Raw genomic sequence first — 19,967 nt, 5'->3', positions numbered from 1 at the left:
TCACCACACTCAGTGAAAAACTTACCCTTAACATCTCCTCTGCACCTGCTTCCCAGCACCTTAAACCTGTGTCCTCTCATAGCGACCATTTCAGCCCTGGGAAATAGCCTCCGAGAATCCACCCTATCTATTCCTCTCAACATTTTATAAACCTCTATCAGGTCGCCTCTCAACCTTCGTCTCTCCAGGGAGAAGAGACCGAGCTCCCTCAACCTATCTTCATAAGGCATGCCTCCCAATCCAGGCAACATCCTTGTAAATCTCCTCTGCACCCTCTCAATAGCTTCCACGTCCTTCCTGTATTGAGGCGACCAGAACTGCGCACAGTACGCCAAGTGGGGTCTGACAAGGATCTTATAAAGTTGCAGCATTACCTCCCGACTCTAAAACTCAATCCCTCGATTAATGAAGGCCAGCACACCATACGCCTTCTTGACTACATCCTCCACCTGCGAGGCCAATTTAGGAGTCCGATGGACCTGGACCCCAAGATCCTTCTGCTCTTCAACACTGCTATTGATATTGATATTGTACCCCTTCATCCTGCTGGACCTGCCAAAATGGACCACTACACGTTTATCCGCGTTGAAGTCCACCTGCCACTTCTCCACCCAGTCTTGCATCCTATCTATGTCCTGCTGCAACTTCTGACATCCCTCCAGACTATCCACAACACCACCAATCTTCGTATCGTCGGCAAACTTACCAACCCATCCCTTCACTTCCTCATCCAGGTCATTTATGAAAATGACAAACAGCAAGGGTCCCAGAACAGATCCCTGGGGCACTCCACTGGTGACCGACCTCCATGCAGAAAAAGACCCATCCACAACCACTCTCTGCCTTCTGCTGGCAAGCCAGTTCTGGATCCACAAGGCAACAGCCCCTTGGATCCCATGCCCTCTCACCTTCTCAAGAAGTCGCACATGGGGGACCTTGTCAAACGCCTTGCTGAAGTCCATGTAAACCACATCCACCGCTCCTCCTTCGTCAATGTGTTCAGTCACATTTTCAAAGAACTCAACTAGGCTCGTAAGGCACGATCTGCCCTTGACAAAGCCGTGCTGACTATTCGTGATCATTCTAAACTTCTCTAAATGTTCATAAATCCTGTCCCTCAGTATCCTCTCCATCAACTTACCAACCAGAGATCAGACTCATTGGTCAGTAATTTCCTGGCTATCCCTGTTCCCTTTCTTGAAAATAGGAACCACATCCGCAATCCTCCAAAACCTCTCCTGTCTCCATCGACGACGCAAAGATCATCGCCAGAGGCTCTGCAATCACTTCCCACAGTAACCTGGGATAGATCCCATCTGGTCCCGGCGACTTATCTATCTTGATAGAGGATGTGTTGGAACTTTTAAAATCTATCTTGATAGAATTTAAAAGTTCCAACACATCCTCTTCCTTAACGTCCACATACTCTATCCTCTCAGTCCGCCGCAAACCTGCAGTACAACCTCCCAGATCATTTTCCACAGTGAATACCGAGGCAAAGTATTCATTTAGCACCTCTGCCATTTCTTCCGGTTCCACAAAGACTTTTCCCCCTTCGCCTTTTATAGGTCCTATCCCTTCACATCTCATCTTTTTACTCTTCACATATTTGTAGAATGCCTTGGGGTTTCCTTAATCTTACCCGCCAAGGCCTTCTCATGACCCCTTCTGGCTCTCCTAATTTCCTTTTCAAGCTCCTTATATTTCTTATATACCCATATATTTCTCAAGATCCTTAGCATCCCCTAGCTCTCTGAACCTTCTGCACACCTTTCTTTTCTTCCTGACTAGGTTCATCACAACCTTCATGCACCACGGTTCCCACGACCTACCAAAACCTCCCCGTCTCATCGAAACGTTATCATGCAGAGCTCCAGTTAAACATTCCTTGAAAATCCGCCACCTTCCTTCAGTACTTTTCCCCAAGAACACCTCCTTCCAGTTTACTCGTCCAATTATCTGCCTGATGTCTTCATATTTCCCCTTACTCCAGACAAACACGTTCCTAGCCTGCTGATCCTATCTCTTTCCAATGCTATCGTGAAGGAGATAGAATTATGATCACCATCCCCGAGATGCTCTCCCACGAGAGATCTGACACCTGTCCTGGTTCATTAGCCAAATTTCAACAAATTTGGATAGGAATGTGGTTGAATCTTAACTGCCATCTAAAAGGGCAGAGTACATGGTATCACTGGCATGCTCTATCTTTTAAAATCTCACAAGAGTTCCTCCAAATTATTACCTAGCTCTCTGAGTGCCAGCTCATTTTTTTCCCCTGCAGTGCAGTGAGCGGGGTGGTGCAGTGTTTTTTTTGGGAGCGGGGGGGGGGGGGGCGGTGTGGAGAGCAGGGGGGGTGGTGTGGAGAGCAAGTTTTTTGCAAGGGCAAAAAACAAGAGATTGAACTTCATCTGCTACCAATTAGCCCAATCCAACTTGTTTCTGTCCATTTGAAATTCTGCACTGTCCTCTTCACAGTTTACAATACTTCCAAGTTTTGTGTCATTCGTAATCTTTGAAAACTGTCCCCTGCACACCAAGATCTAGATCATTAAAATATATCAGGAAAAGCAAGGGTCCCAATACTAGTGTTTCGGCAAGATTTAAACTAATATGGGGGGGGGGGGGGGGGTGGGGAGGAGGCAGATAGCTCAGTAGGCACTGGGAGTGGGAGTGAGTTGGGTGATAGGATAAGTATAGATGAGAGGAAAATCTCCCAGGAGAAGGAGGATCTGAGTGGGCCTGTGGGTCTTCAGTGCATCTGTTTTAATGCAAGGAATGTGACGGGTAAGACGGATGTTCGCCTTAATGTTCGCAAGGAATTTAGATGTGGTACCAGTGACGGAGATGTGGTTAAAGGAAGGGCAGGACTGGCAGCTAAATATTCCTGGGTATAAGTGTTTTAGGCTTGATAGGGGAGAGTCGAAAAGAGGAGGAGGAGTGGCGCTGTTAGTTAGGGAGCAGATCACAGCGGTGCAGAGGGAGGATAATATAGAGGGGTTGGAAATTGAGTCTCTGTGGGTGGAGTTGAGAAATAGGAAGGGAGCGATTACTATGCTAGGGGTGTACTACAGACCGTCCGACAGCCCGCGCGCAGTGGAAGAGGGTATATGTAGAGACATTCTGGATAAGTGTAGGAAGAACAGGGTTGTAGTGGGAGATTTTAATCTCCCTGGGGTGGATTGGAAGGTGCCTAGAGCTGGGGGGTCGGACGGGGAGGAATTCGTAAGATGGGTATTGGAAGGGTCCTTGGAGCAGTATGTAGATAGCCTGTCTAGAGAGAACATAACATATAAGAACATAAGAAATAGGAGCAGGAGTAGGCCTCCTGGGGCTATACTGGATTTAGTTCTGGGCAATGAGCCGGGTCAGGTGGTTGAGGTTGCAGGAGGTGAACATGTGGCTAACAGTGACCACAACTCTGTCTACTTTAGGATAATAATGGAAAAAGATGAGTGCTGTCCTAAGGGGAGGATGCTAAATTGGGGGAAGGCTAGATACAGCCGGATTAGGCAGGAGCTTAGGGATACAGACTGGGATAGTCTGTTGGAGGACAAGTCCACGTTAGGCATGTGGGAGTCTTTCAAGGGAAAACTGAAATGGGTGCAGGAAAGGCATGTGCTGGTTAAGAGGAAGGATGGGAAAGGTATGATTAGAGAGCCGTGGATTACTAGAGATATTGAGGACTTGGTCAGGAAGAAACGAGAGGCGTATGTTAGGTCTAAGCAACTGGGAATGGATAGAACGGTGGAGGAATACAGAGAGACTGGAGGGATCTCAAAAGGGGAGTTAGGAGGGCAAAAAGGGGGCATGAAATGGCTTTGGCAGGTAGGATTAAAGAAAATGCAAAGGCATTTTACTCCTATGTTAGGAACCAAAGGGTGGCTAGGGGAAAAATCGGTCCCCTCAGGGACAGAGTGGGGGGGGGAATTGTGCTTAGAGTCCGAGGGAATGGGGGAGATCCTGAATGAATACTTTGAGCCGGTATTCACGAAGGGGAGGGGCTTGATGTCTGGTACGGTCTTCGAGGGAGCTGTAGACCAATTGAAGGTACTAACCATTACGAGGGAAGAAGTGTTAGGGCTTTTAGGTAGCATTAAAACTGATAAATCTCTGGGGCCCGATGACATTTATCCTAGGCTGCTTAGGGAGGCGAGAGATGAAATTGCTGGGCCTCTGATACGAAGCTTTGTCTCTTCGGACACAGGTGAGGTCCCAGAGGACTGGAGGATAGCAAACGTGGTACCGTTGTTTAAAAAGGGTAGGAGGGATAACCCTAGTAACTATAGGCCGGTGAGTTTGACATCAGTGGTAGGCAAGTTGATGGAGAGGATTCTTAAGGATAGGATGTATGAGCACCTAGAGCGTTGCGATCTGATTAGGGATATGTAGCATGGTTTTGTTAAGGGGGAGTCTTGCCTTACGAATCTGGTAGAATTTTTTGAGGAGGTGACAAAAACGGTTGACGAAGGACGAGCCGTTGATGTTGTCTATATGGATTTCAGTAAGGCGTTTGTCAAAGTCCCTCATGGTAGGTTGGTTGAAAAGATTAAGGCGTATGGGATACAAGGCCAGGTATCTAGATGGGTGGAGAACTGGCTTGCTAAGAGGAGACAGAGAGTAGTAGTGGAAGGGTCCTTTTCTAGCTGGAGGTCTGTCACTAGTGGTGTGCTGCAGGGCTCAGTACTGGGACCTCTTCTCTTTGTAGTGTATATAAATGATCTGGAAGAGGGAGTAAGTGGTGTGATCAGCAAATTTGCTGATGACACCAAGATGGCTGGATTGGCGGGCAGTGAGGAGCAGTGTCTGGCAATACAGCAGGATATTGATAGGCTGGTATATTGGGCAGATATATGGCAAATGGAGTTTAATCCTGATCAATGTGAGGTGATGCATTTTGGCCAGAATAATGTTGGGGGGGGAGTTATATGATAAAGGGTAAACCTATAAAGAGTATAGAAACGCAGCGAGACCTGGGGGTGCAAGTGCACAAGTCTTTGAAGGTGGCAGTACAAGTGGAGAAGGTAGTGAAGAAAGCCTATGGTATGTTAGCCTTTATAGGAAGGGGTATAGAATATAAGAGCTGGAGTCTAATGTTGCAGTTGTATAGAACGTTGGTTAGGCCGCATTTAGAGTACTGCGTCCAGTTCTGGTCACCTTACTACCGGAAGGACGTGGAGACTCTGGAGAGCGCAGAGGAAGTTTACCAGGATGTTGCCTGGTATGGAAGGACTGGGGTATGAGGAAAGATTGAAGAAATTGGGGCTCTTTTCCCTTGAAAGACACCGACTGAGGGGGGATCTAATAGAGGTATAAAAGATTATGAAGGGTATAGATAGAGTAAACAGAGGTAAGCTATTTCCTATAATAGAGACACGTAGGACGAGGGGCCACGGACTTAAGGTGAGGGGGGAGCGGTACACCACAGATATTAGAGGGAGGTTTTTCACACACAGGGTAGTGGGGGTATGGAATGCTCTGCCAAGTAAGGTGGTGGAGGCAAACACGCTAGAGTCCTTTAAGAGTAACTTAGACAGGCACATGACTGAGTTGGAGATGGGTGGATATAGGAGTTCCTTTCAAATAAGGGTCATTAGCATTGGGGCGTCCCTGGTAATGTAAATGGGTATAGTATGATAATAATGTTTTTTCTCTTTTCATTCACAGGTTTTAAGTCGGTCCACCTCGTGTCCAACGAGGGGCATACACGCAATGGGTCGTACTGGGGCTGCTCTTGGTTGTTCGAGATTGGCCTAGTGCTTCATGTCATTAGTGTGTGCCTAAACTGGACCAGATACTGGGCAAGACGACAGCTCAGTGACTATCGCTGATTGCTGTGCAGACACATGGATTTGGGCCGGTGTCTGTGGGAGTTTGTGCATTCTCCCCGTGCTTGCGTGGGTTTCCTCCCACACCCCAAAGATGTGCTGTTAGGCTGATTGGCAGGAATAAATTGTCCCTAAATCAGTTTCCCTCAATCTGGATGGCCATAAAACATTAGATAGGGGTTGTGGGTAGAGAGGTGGACTGGTGGTGTTGAGATGGCAGCGCGGGCTCGTTGGGCCAAAGGGCCTGTTTCCCGGGCTGATTTTGGTCTTCTTCTTCTGCTCTAGGTAATTGACTGAGCAACAAGAAACAGGAAGAACCTGCGTTAGGGTCTCAACTTTTCACAGTATTTATTATTGACTTAGATGATGGGATAGAAAGCCACATATCCATATTTACCAATGACACAAAATTAGATGGAAAGGCACTGGTCTATTCCTGTTCTCCATGTTAACTAAATCTGACATGAGCCATATTATAAAGGAGTAACTTAAAGCAAAAGAAAGAGGTAGAGATGCAGATCTTACAAGCCTGGGCAGATGAGGTGGTAACATTTCGGCCCAAGTGCCAGCTTGGTTGAGATGGATATTGTTAAGGACCAGACCAGAAAGCCCAAGGTATTTTATGAAGTTGGCCTTGACTCTAACTTTTACACTTGATTTTGGCATTAGGGTGAGCATAAGGTGTTTAATCCAGGTATGATTCCAGTGATCCACTAGGAAGCTTTTATCAAACAAAGTTTAGTTTAGATCACAGTTAAAATATAGCAAAAATAATTAGCATAACTTTTCCTAATTAAAATATTTAGACATGTCAAAGTATAATCTTTAACAGCTCGCTATCTCTGTTGTCCCAATTTAAAGCAATGCCCCAAAGGCATACACTATTCTTCAGAGGGAATTCCAGAGTTTTAGGCCTCAGCAGGTGTCGAAATGGTGGCTTACGGTGCAACAATGGGGATGTATAAGAGGACTTAATTGGAGATAACTCAAAAGAGTTGTAGAACTGGAAGAAGTTAAAGATGGGAAGGGGCAAACGAGGGAGGGATTTGAAAACAAGCATGGACATTTTAAAATCATGATGTTTTTGGACAAGAAGCCAACTTAAGTCAGCCAGCACAGCAGCAAAAGATAAATAGATCTTGTAGCAAGTTAGGATAAAGGTTTTGGATGAGCTCAAATTTATAAAAAGTAGAAGTTAACACTGTTTCTCTGTCCACAGGTGCTGAGACTTGCTGAATATTTGAAACATGTTCTGTTTTTATTTCAGATTTCCAATATCCACAGTATTTGCTTTCAAGTGAAGGAGGACAGCGAAGAGGGTTATCTCGGATTGCAATGGGGTCTTGATCAATTGGGCCAGCGGGCTGACGAAAGGCAGATGGAATTCAATTTAGATAAATGCAAGGTAATGCATTTTGGTGGATTTAACCAGGGCAGGGTTAATGGTAGGGCGTTGAGGAGAATTACAGAACAAAGGGATCTAGGGGTACAGGTTCATAGCTCCTTGAAAGTGGAGTCACAGGTGGACAGAGTGGTGAAGAAGGCATTCAGCATGCTTGGTTTCATTGGTCAGAACATTGAATATGGGAGTTGGGACGTCTTGTTGAAGTTGTACAAAGCATTGGTAAGGCCACACTTGGAATACTGTGTACAGTTCTGGTCACCCTATTATAGAAAGGATATTATTAAACTAGAAAGAGTGCAGAAGAGATTTACTGGGGTGCTACTAGGACTTGATGGTTTGAGTTATTAGGAGAGGCTGAATAGACTGGGACTTTTTTCCTCTGGAGCGTAGAAGGCTGAGGGATGATCTTATAGAGGTTTATAAAATAATGAGGGACATAAATCAGCCAAAAAGTCAATATCTTTTCCCAAAGGCAGGGGAATCTAAAACTAGAGGGGAGAGATACAGAAGAGTCCAGAGGGGCAATTTTTTCACACAGAGGGTGATGAGTGTCTGGAACAAGCTGCCAGAGTTAGTACTTGAGGCAGGTACAATTTTGTCTTTTAAAAAGCGCAGACACAGTTACATGGTAAGGTCCCCCATGCAAGACTTCTTGAGAAGGTGAGAGGGCATGGGATCCAAGGGCCTTTGGCCTTGTGGATCCAGAACTGGCTTGCCTGCAGAAGGCAGAGAGTGGTTGTGGATGGGGCTTTTTCTGAATGGAGGTCAGTCACCAGCGGAGTGCCTCAAGGATCTGTTCTGGGATTGTTGTTTGTCATTTTCATAAATGACCTGGATGAGGAAGTGGAGGGATGGGTAAGTAAGTTCGCTGATGACACGAAGGTCGGTGGTGTTGTGGATGATCTGGAAGGATGGCAAAAGTTGCAGCAGGACATAGATAGGATGCAGGACTGGGCGGAGAAGTGGCAGATGGACTTCAACGCGGATAAATGTGTAGTCGTCCATTTTGGCAGAACCAACGGGATGAACAAGTACACTATTAAGGGCAGAAGTCTGAGTAGTGTTGAGGAGCAGAAGGATCTTGGGGTCCGGGTCCACAGGACTCTTAAATCGGCCTCGCAGGTGGAGGAGGTGGTCAAGAAGGCGTATGGTGTACTGGCCTTCATTAATCGAGGGATTGAGTTTAGGAGTCGGGAGGTAATGCTGGAACTTTATAAGACCCTTGTCAGGCCTCATTTGGAGTATTGTGCGCAGTTCTGGTCGCCTCACTATAGGAAAGATGTAGAAGCTATTGAAAGGGTGCAGAGGAGATTTACAAGGATGTTGCCTGGACTGGGAGGCATGCCTTATGAAGTTAGGTTGAGGGAGCTGGGACTCTTTTCCCTGGAGAGACGAAGGTTGAGAGGCGACCTGATAGAAGTTTACAAAATGTTGAGAGGAATAGATAGGGTGGACTCTCAGAGGCTATTTCCCCGGGTTGAAATGGTCGCTACGAGAGGACACAGATTTAAGGTGCGGGGAGGGAGGTTCAGAAGTGATGTTAGGGGTAAGTTTTTCACTCAGAGGGTGGTGAGTGAATGGAATCGGCTGCCGTCAGTGGTGGTGGAGGCGAACTCGCTGGGGTCTTTTAAAAGACTTCTGGATGAGTATATGGGGTTTAATAAGATTGAGGGTTATAGATAGGTCTGTAGGTTGGTAGGTGATGTGATCGGCACAACTTGTGGGCCGAAGGGCCTGTTTGTGCTGTAGTGTTCTATGTTCTATGTTCTATGGTAAGATGAGTATAGAGGGATACGAGCCAAATGTGGGCAATTAGGATTTTAAAAAAAAAGGCAACATGGACAAGTTGGGCCGAAGGGCCTGTTTCCATGCTGTAAACCTCTATGACTCTGAGTTATTCCAAACCCTCCTAGAATCATAAAATCCTACAGTGCAGAAGGAGGCCATTTGGCCCATTGAATCTGCATCGACCACAATCCCATCCAGGCCCTATCCCCATAACCCCATCCATTCACCCTAGCTAGTCCCCCTGACACTAAGGGGCAATTTATCATGGCCAATCCATGTAACCTGCACATCTTGGAGTGTGGGAGGAAACCCACACAGACACGAGGAGAATATGCAAATTCCACCCAGTCACCCAAGCCAGGAATCCAGACCCCTGGAGCTGAGACAACAGTGCTATCCACTGTGCCACCGTGTTGCCTCCTGTCTGAAAAAAATCTGATAGAGAAAGCTGGTTGGGGATTTCTAAGCACGTGTTTGGTTGAAGTTTTGAGCTGAAGCCTTTGCAACATTTACATTTCCTCAATATAAAAACTGGGGAAAGTTATATGCCAACAATGCAAGGTTTGTGACAGCTATGACATTCCTGATATGACACTTGGGGGAAAGAGAAGAATGCCAGTCATCATAAATTTCAGGCTGCATTTCAAATTATTCCAATTACCCTGTAATTGACAATAGATTATAAATAAAATTACCTGGATTTTCCTTTTTAAAACAATGAAAAATCATAGAATCCCTAGTGTAGGAGACCATTCAGCCCATCAAGTCCAAACCAACTCTCCGACACTGCATCCAATGCAGGTCCACAACCCTGCCTTATCCCATGGCTAATCCACCTGATCTGCACGCACATCCTTGGACTGTGGAAGGAAACCTGAGCACCTGGAGGAAACCCACATAGACATGGGGAGAACATGCAAACTCCACACAATCACCCAAGTCCGGAAGTGAACCTGAGTCCCTGGCACTGTGAGGCAGCAATGCTATCCACTGTGCTGCCAACATTCAAGTTAGCAGCTGAACACCACAACTTAACACTGCTGGAAGAGTGCCCACAAGTATAAATAATGTCATGGGAACAGAACTGGAGGAATGCTAAAGCAATAAAAATTACAACTTTAAGGGAAGGCATATAACTATTGAAGAACATTGTATAAGTGGCGACATACGTTTTTCCTGAAGGCGAAGTGATCTGGAAACAGTATCTTCTATCCTCACAGTCCACTGCCATAACTGAACAATTATCCAGATCCAGAATCAGTCCTCCAGCTACTGCCCCTCGCGGCTGACACATGAGATTACCTCCTTGAGTGAAGAAATACAATCTTTCCCAGGATGTAGACACCAGGCCTGTTTTACTAACAGAAAAAAGGAACAGGGATGCAATTATACCCAAGTTACAACAACTGAGTAAATATATATAATGAATAAAAACAGAAAGAGAGAAAAAAACAGAGTTAATGTTTCTCATTAATTGTCTTTGTCAGAATTGGAAGATGTTAGAGATGTAACCATTTGTTAACAAGTGCATAGAAGGGGAAAGGGAGGCAGAAAAACATAAGAGATGATGTGTGACAGGATGGAAGAGTGAAAATGAAACCCTAGAGATCATTTAAATGTTGCAATGAGGAAGTTTTATAAGGATGGATAAACAATGATGGATCAAAGGACTGTCCTTATTTCTAACCATCTTGCTACTGCTGTGATTCAGAGGCAAACCAGATAGTGAGTGTGCCTCAGCAGAGTTGCAGTGACATTTGAGATGCATCATTCGGCCAAGGGTTGACTCACTTCTGCCAGATTTAAAGAGATGTGATCATTTTAATAACCACAGAGAGTTGTATTGATGAGGGATTGCCCATTACAATCTCCCTATTGCCCACAGTTGCTCTGAGGTGTCATTGATTCATTACGGCATAGGAGGAGGCCATTCAGTTGATCGAATCCATGCTGGCTCTCTGTAGATCAATCCTGTCAGTCTCATTCACCCTCTCTATACAGTAGCCCTGCAAGTTTATTTTCCTCAAATGCACAATATTTTAACCCCAACATTAAACATCTTACTCCTGATTGAGCACGATTGGTCAGAGATAAAGGCTGAAATTCTACCTTTTTTTCTGTGCCAGGTGGTTGTGGAACTGGGAGAGTTTCAGATCTGTGTTTTGGGCATGTTCTCATGCGCGCCACCCCCCGACCCCGCATACACTCACTGGCTACAAAATTTTGTTGCTCGCTGCAGAAGCCTGTGGGCTGAGCTTAAAGCACCTGAAAGCTTGCAAAGGGAGGTGGTGCACATGTGCATACCTCTGATGCTGAGCATGCATATGAGCAGTAACAGGGCCTGCTGCTGCAGGCAGTCCGATGCAGTTCCACCTTCTCCCTCCCCGTAATCACGGGTGCCTGCAGCCTGGGTAGCAGCAGGCTCCGTCCCCCATTGGGTCCTACTCCTTTGGCCCCAACCCCCCCCCCCCCACTGGCACCATCGCTATTTGTCCCACCCCCAGTACTGTCTGTTGGGCATTGCCCAGGTGCCCAATGGGCATTGGCAAAGTTCCAGGGTGGCATTGAGAGTCTGGCACTGCTTCAGGGACAGCCCCCCTCCCCCCCACCCTTGTCCTCGGTTTCTTAATAACAAGGGGGTCTTAATAACTTCTGTTCCATCCATAAGGCTAAGCTGACTGCTCCACATTCATGGGCGCATGTCTAATCCTCACCGGTGAGAACCTCTTCTGGCAAGGCCATAAAGGCACGTGGACAATTGAGCCGGGCTCGCTGATGACATTCAAATACTCATTTAAATAAATATGAATACATTAACCAGCCTCTTGCCCATTTCCGGCAAGGGGTTGACTGCACCGGAAATCTTATTGTTATAAAATGGTGCCGGTCACGAAAACTCAGGCCGATCACTTTATGCCCCATTTTACGACCGTGTTGTGCCCAAAAACAGGTGTAATGTGGTCGTAAATTACCACCCAAAATGCCTGGAGCAACCTACTCACCAAACCCTGTCAATGAGCATGTTCTGACCAGCCAGCTTGGCCCATACACCAAACAAGCTAACACAGAAGTCCTGCTCTGATTATGCCATTCTAATCTTGACAATATTTATATTGTCTGCTGCATTGGGCACTAAAGCAATGGAGCCAAAGGTGCAGCAGATACAAGCAAGGGTGGCGGGAACAATAGAGACCAGAGTAATGTCAAAATAAGTAATTTATTTTTCATAGTTTCCTTTGCAGGAATGTGAATTGCCCCAGGCTACCCCATTCTCCTGACGGTGATAACCTGTCACTTCCCCACTACTTGGCCAAGTATAGAGATGATTTGTCTGCAAAGGCTTCAACTGGCATCTGGCTGGACTGATATCTTGATGTAGGAATCCTGCAGGAGCTTGGTGTCATAAATTTAGCCACTTCCCCACCTAGATTGGGCCTTTTTGTCCTAATAGAGGAGCTTAACATTGTTTACAGTAACACTGGCTACTAAAAGCTCATTGGCTGATCTTCTCTGGATATTACAGGGTAACAGGTCAAGAACACAGCATTTAGCATTTAAGCTAATTAAGAAATTAGCTTAATTTGCAGTTTAATGCCACTTTTAGCTATCCAATGCATTTGCGTCGCAGTCCTCCTTGTGGCTCTTGGTCAATCTCATATTAACACTCCTGCTATCAGTGGAAGGCATGGTCTGTTACTATGACAGGACTGATCTACACTACAGCAACTCACCAGGGTTCCTTCGACAGCACCTACCAAACCCCGGACCTTTGCCATTGCAAAGGACAAAGGCAACAGATGCATGGGAACATTATCACCTCCATGTTCCCTCTAAGCCACATGAAACCTGGACCTGGGATTTTGGGTGGGATTTTACGGCCTTGTTTGGGCGAGACCAGAAGTTCTCGCCCGAGGTCAATGGAAATTTCCGTTATCAGACCCTCGCCCGTGCTGATTCTGTGATGGGTGAGGTGGTGGAGTTCCGTGCAATATCTGTTCCTATACTGGGTCAAAATCCTGAAACCCCCTTCCTAACAGAACTGCGGATAAAAGTGTACCACATGGACTGCAGTGGTTCATCATCACCTTCAAAAGGCAATTAGGGGATGGGCAACAAATGCTGGTCTAGCTAGCAGCACTCACAGCACATGGAAAATAAATTTAAAAGTATCCGGCCTTTAGTGGGAAATAAATCAGTTCTGTGCTAGGTAAAAGTCTCGCATTGTTTTCCCTGCTTCACAGTGGTACTTGCTAATTAATTCACTTCTCTCCCAGTGGGAGATGAGAGCTGCAAAATCAGAAAGAACACGGAGATGAAGGCAGGTCCAGCAGCAGATGGGCATTCTGGTTACTTATAAAATATCCAGATGCACACAAACAAATGCATATCCCAGTCTAAAAATGTATTAACAGCTTTAGGTTATAACAAACTGAAAATGTAATGTCCTTACTTTCGAATATTCAGGTAGCCAGCTTTTTGAAGGAGGTTCCTATTAGCTGGTTTGGATGTAGCAGTGTTGTTATCGGGAATATAGATGGACTCGTTGGCTAACATCAGGTCCTGTTGGGCCAATCTCATATTTTCAGCTTCAGTGTCCAGTTGCCCTTGGATACTGTATTAGACAATATACAACAAACACATTTAGTGTTTCAACAGGAGACCAACTGAAAATGAAAGACATGTTTTTTACATTCAACAGATTTGGGACATTTGTTGAATGTCTCCACTTTTAAAAACTATGGAACTACTGAGAGATGAACCCTGGAATTGGGAAAGTAAAGTATTAAATGTGATACTATTGTGTTGGAAGATGTAATTTTTATAACCTTTGAACCATGGTTGCAACAGAAGATAAAAATTCTTCCAGCTTCTTGGAAAACATCTCCACTCCCATCTTGAAAAAGTTGATCTGTAATACACAAGATGAGAGAAGTGCATTCTCAAGTTTCAAATGTTGTATAGTTAAAGGTTGGGTGAACATAACTGTTACATATTCTCTAGTTATACACTTCTAGAATCCATACCTATTAAACAGAGTTAAACCTTTTAAACCTATGAATGTGTAGAGGAGCGTCGCAATGATTTTACCACATCTTCAAGCTCTGGCCTTCACATTGTTGAGCACTATAGAGGCTTGGAAACCACATTTATTAACACATCCTGCTGTTGTAATTTAAGATTTATATATTAAGAACAATTCTTTCCAAAGTTCCAAAATCACAAGATTCAAAGAAACTTGGCAAAGGCTGATTTACCCTAGTTGTGAGTCATATTGGTTGGTTGGGACATTTTGTTAAAGTTGTACAAGACATTGATAAGGTCACATTTGGAATACTGTGTGCAATTCCCTATTATAGAACGGATATTATTAAACTAGAAAGAATCATAAAAGATTTACTGAGATTCGATGGATTGAGTTATAAGGAGGCTGAATAGACTGGGACTTTTTCCTCTGGAGCGTAGGAGACTGAGGGGTGACCTTATTGAGGTCTCTAAAATAATGAGGGGCATACACAAGGTAGATAGTCAATATCTTTTCCCAAAGATAGGGGAGTCTAAAACTAGAGGGCGCAGAAGGTTTAAGGTGAGAGGGAGAGATACAAAAGTGCCCAGAGGGTCAATTTTTTCACACAGAGGGTGGGAGTGTCTGGAACAAGCTGCCAGAGGTAGAAGTGGGTTCAATTTTATCTTTTAAAAAGCATTTAGATAGTTACATGGGTACGATAGGTATAGAGGGATATGGGCCAAATGCAGGCAATTGGGATTAGTTTAGGGGTTTAAAAAAAAAGGGCAGTGTGGACAAGTTGGGCCGAAGGGCCTGTTTCCATGTTGTAAACCTCTATGACTCTATGTAACTGGTGAGATAAATATTTGATACAGATTATGCTAATATATTATTACTTTTGAACCAATTTGATGAAACACAGACAAATCAATCTGGGATAAAAAGATAATGAGGATAATAGTGACCATGTATCTATCGGATTATAGTAAAACCCCATCTGATTCGCTGTGTCCTTTAGGGAAGGAGATTTGTCATCCTTTTCCAGTCAGAACTACTTGCGATTCCAGATCCAAAACAATGTGGTTAAGTACATAGATGAGCATTTGAAATGTCATAACATAGCTGTGGGCCAAGTGCTGGAAAGTGGGATTAGTGTATATTTAGCATAATTTTCAAAGAAATCACAGAACCCTACAGCGCAGAAAGAGGCCATTCGGCCCATCGAGTCTGCACCAAACACAATCCCACCCAGGCCCTACCCCCATATCCCTACATATTATACCCACTAACCTAAGCATCCCTGGACACTAAGGGGCAATTTCTTAGCACGGCCAATCAACCTAACCCGCACATTTTTAGACTGTGGGAGGAGACCAGAGTACCTGGAGGAAACCCACGCAGACATGAGGAGAATGTGCAAACTCCACACAGACAGTGACCTGAGCCGGGAATCGAACCCAGGACGCTGGAGCTGTGAAGCAGCAGTGCTAACCACTGTGCTACCGTGCTGCCCATTTTGTCGGTGCAGAATTGATGTTCCCATGATTCTACGATTGTCACTACTGAACAAACTGAACAAGTCACTAAGACTAGTTTACATTCCAGATTACTTTGATTAATTCAAGGTTTGTTACACAGAGGGTGGTGGGTGCCTGGAACTCACTGCCGGGGGAGTTAGTGGAAGCAGGTACGATAGTGACTTTTTAGGGGCGGCTTGACAAATACTTGAATAGGATGGGAACACAGGGATATGGTCCCCGGAAGGGTAGGGGGTTTTTGTTCAGTCAGGCTTGGAGGGCCGAAGGGTCTGTTTCTGTGCTGTAATTTTCCTTGTTCTTAATTTAATTTTCCCAGCTGCAGTGGTAGGATTGTGAAGTTGTAGCCCAATTACATAAGCACAATACTTTCATGTAAAGCAATGCAGTTGCATCATTTGAAAGTAACGAACTATTTGTTATAACTCCTTTAATTGAAGGGAACTCCTTTAATTGGAGGGAGTGCAGAGGAGGTTTACTAGGCTGATACCGGAGTTGAGGGGGTTGAGCTATGAGGAGAGGCTGAATAAACTAGGCTTGTACTCGCTAGAGTTTAGAAGAATGAGGGGAGATCTCATTGAGACGTATAAGATGATGAATGGGATGGATAGGATAGAGGTGGAGAGACTCTTCCCGCTCAAAAAAGACAGTAGGACTAGGGGGCACAGCCTCAAGATAAAGGGGAGGCGGTTTAGAACGGAGTTGAGGAGGAACTTCTTCACTCAAAGGGTGGTGAATCTCTGGAATTCTCTGCCCGTTGAAGTGGTGGAGGCTGCCTCGCTAAATATTTTTAAGAAGCGGGTTGATGGGTTTTTGATAAGAGAGGGGATTAAGGGTTATGGGGAGAGGGCGGGAAAGTGGAACTGAGCCACAACAGATCAGCCATGATCTTATTGAATGGCGGGGCAGGCTAGATGGCCTACTCCTGCTCCTATTTCTTATGTTCTTATGTTCTTACGAAGTGGATAGGCAATGGCAAACATTCAAGGAATGCATAGGGGAACTGAAGCAACCGTTTATTCCCGTCTAGCACAAAAGCAAAATGGGTAAATGGGCCAATCCACGGCTTACAAAGGAAACTAGAGATGGTGTCTGATCCAAGGAAGAAGCATACAAATTGGCCAAGAAAAATAATAGGTTACAAAATGTTGAGAGGAATAGATAGGGTGGACTCTCAGAGGCTATTTCCCCGGTTTGAAATGGTCGCTACGAGAGGACACAGATTTAAGGTGCGGGGAGGGAGGTTCAGAAGTGATGTTAGGGGTAAGTTTTTCACTCAGAGGGTGGTGAGTGAATGGAATCGGCTGCCGTCAGTGGTGGTGGAGGCGAACTCGCTGGGGTCTTTTAAAAGACTTCTGGATGAGTATATGGGGTTTAATGAGATTGAGGGTTATAGATAGGTCTGTAGGTTGGTAGGTGATGTGGTCGGCGCAACTTGTGGGCCGAAGGGCCTGTTTGTGCTGTAGTGTTCTATGTTCTATGTTCTATGTCTGAGAATTGGGAGCAGTTGGGAGCATTGGGAGCAGAATTCAGCAAAAAAAGACCAAGGGATTGATTAAGAAGGGGAAAAAAAACATACAAAAGTAAGCTTGCAGGGAACATAAATACTGACACCAAGAGTTTCTATAGATACAAGAAGAGAAAGAGTTGGTGAAGAAAAATGTAGGCCCCTTACAGAAAATGGGGAATGTATACTAGGAGACAAAGAAATGGCTGAGTAACTGAATATATACTTTGGTTCTGCCTTCACAAAAAAGGACACAAATAAGATACCAGAAATGTTGGAGAATGCAAGATTTAGTGAGAGGGAAGAACTGAGGGAGATCAATATTAGTAGAGAAATGGTGCTGGGATTGAAGGTGGATAAACTCCCAGGGCTTGATAACCTACATCCCAGAGTACTTACGGAAATGGATCTAGAAATAATAGATGCATTGGTGGTCACTTCCAGGATTCTATAGACTCTGTAACAGTCCCTGCAGATTGCAGAGTAGCTAATGTCACTCCAATATTCAAAAAGGGAGGTAGAGAGGAAACAGGGAATTATAGACCAGTAAGTTTAACATCAGTAGTGGGGAAAATTCTTAAATCCATTTTCAAGGACTTTATAGCGGAGCATTTAGAAAGCAATGGCAGGATCAGACAGAGTCAACATAGATTTATGAAGGGGAAATCATGCTTGACAAATCTGTTGGAATTCTTTGAAGATGTAACTAGTAGGGGGAGCCAGTCAATGTGCCATATTTGGACTTTCAGGAAGCGTTGGCCAAAGTCATGCACAAGAGATTACTGTGCAAGATTAAAGCGCATGGGATTGGGGGAAATGTATTGAGATGGATAGAAAACTGGTTGGCAGAGAGGAAACAAACAGTAGGAACTAATACGTCCTTTGCAAATTGCAGGCGGTACCTAGTGGGGACCCCAGCTGTTCACAATATATATTAATGATTTGGATGAGGAAACAAAATGTAACATCTCAAAGTTTGCAGATGATATCAAGTTGGGTGGGAGGATGAACTGTGACGAGGATGAAGAGATCCTTCAGAATGATCTGGACAGGGTGGGTGAGTGGGCAAATCAATGACAGATGCAGTATAATTTGGATAAACGTGAGGTTATTCACTTTGGAAGCAAAAACAAGGCGGCAGATTACTACAAGTGGCTGTAAATTGGGAATGGGAACGCACCAGTCACTGAAGGTAAGCATGCAGGTGTAGCAGGTGGTAAAGAAGGCAAATGGTATGTTGGCCTTCGTTGTGAGAGGTTTCAAGTACAGGAGCAGGGATGTGTTGTTGCAATTATACAGGGTGAGGCCACACCTCGAGTATTGTATGCAGTTTTGGTCCCCTTTTCTGAGGAAGGACGTTCATGCTCTCAAGGTAGTGCAGCGAAGGTTTACCAGGCTGATTCCGGGGTTGGCGGGACTGACATACGAGGAGAGATTGACTAGGTTAGGATTGTTTTCGCTGGAGTTCGGACAAATGAGTGAGCAATCTCAGAGACTACCCTAGACTAATAACAAACTCAACAGGGTAGATGCAGGGAGGATATTCCTGATGGTGGGTGTGTCCAGAACCAGAAGTCACAGTCAAAGGATTCGGGGTAGACCATTCAGGACGGAGATGGGGAGACATTTTTTCACCCAAAGAGTGGTGAGCCTATGGAAATCATTACCACAGCAAGTAGCTAATGCCAAAACATTGAATGTATTCAAGAGATGGCTAGATAAAGCACTTGGGGTGAATGGGATCAAAGGTAGAAGGCAGGATTAGGCTATTGTGTTGAATGATCAGCCATGATCATGACGAATGGTGGAGCAGGCTCGAAGTACCACATGGTCTCCTCTTACTCTTATCTTCTATGTTTCTATTTTTCCAGTACGCCAGTTGGAAGTGTCTCCAGCTGCTTGAGCTTGTGCTCAGGTTTTCAGAGTCACAGAAAGTCCGGGGCACAATCTTCACTCAAAAATATGTGAATCATCGCAATCCTCTATCTTGGAGGATTATATGGACGAAAAGGGATTGGTATAGGCTAGTGGGTCATTGTTTTTGTAACTGGTCGGCGCAACATCGTGGGCCGAAGGGCCTGTTCTGCGCTGTAATGTTCTATGTTCTATAGATGCTTCATCACTGAATATATTTTTAAGTCTGGGACAGAAAGGTTTTCAGTCTCTCAGGGAAATAAGTGATCATAGTCACATAGTCATAGAGTTTTACAGCACAAAAAGAGGTCTTTTGGTCTATCATGTCTGTGCTAATCACCAAGCACCTACCTACACTAATCCCATTTCCAGCACTACGGGAAATGGATGGGGATAATGGAGTTGAAGCCTAAGATCAGTCATGGTGGAGCAGCTCAATGGGCCAAATGGTCTTTGCCTGCTCCTACATCTTATGGCCTTGAGTACTCCAGTATCAGGCCAAAGGAAACAGGAGGATATGGAGATCCAATGTATGGATTAAGGCCTGGTGCAAAAAGGAAAGCTTCAGATTTGGTGCAAAAAGGAAAGCTTCAGATTTTTTGGAGAATAGGGAATAAGGTCCCAGCCTGTCCAGGCTCGCCTTATAATTCAAACCTTCCAGTCCTGGTAACATCCTTGTAAATCTTTATTGCACCCTTTCCAATTTAATAACATCCTTCCTATAGCAGGGTGACCTGTACTCAGTACTCCAAATGTGGCCGTACCAACGTATTGTACCGTTGTAACATAACATCCCAACTCCTGTACTCAATGTTCTGACCAATGAAGGCCAAGTGTGTCAAATGCCATCTTCACCACCCTGTCTACCTGTGACGCCACTTTCAAGAAACTGTGTACCTGCACCCCTAGGTCTATCTGCTCGACAACACTCCCCAGGGCCCTACCGTTAACTGTGTAAATCCTGACCTGGTTTACCTTATCAAAA

The 19,967-nt window shown here is 44.9% G+C and overlaps 1 protein-coding gene across 3 annotated transcripts in view; it reads right to left on the bottom strand.

Annotated features, from left to right (window-relative positions):
- The window catches only part of appl2 (adaptor protein, phosphotyrosine interaction, PH domain and leucine zipper containing 2), a 161,325-nt gene that overhangs the window by 30,454 nt on the left and 110,904 nt on the right, over positions 1-19,967 (bottom strand). For all 3 annotated transcript variants that reach the window (XM_080207115.1, XM_080207116.1, XM_080207117.1), the window contains 3 exons: positions 13,848-13,930; positions 13,472-13,633; positions 10,191-10,379 (listed from right to left, as the gene is read on the bottom strand). In XM_080207115.1, the coding sequence (XP_080063241.1) occupies positions 10,191-10,379; positions 13,472-13,633; positions 13,848-13,930 (434 nt within the window). The remainder of the gene's footprint in view (positions 1-10,190; positions 10,380-13,471; positions 13,634-13,847; positions 13,931-19,967) is intronic.

This window comes from Carcharhinus amblyrhynchos, chromosome 19 (assembly GCF_965287045.1).
Source record: "Carcharhinus amblyrhynchos chromosome 19, sCarAmb.v2.hapA, whole genome shotgun sequence".
Lineage (NCBI taxonomy): Eukaryota > Metazoa > Chordata > Chondrichthyes > Carcharhiniformes > Carcharhinidae > Carcharhinus > Carcharhinus amblyrhynchos.
Note: the sequence above shows the minus strand (reverse complement) of the source record. Positions and strands in the feature narration are given on the sequence as shown.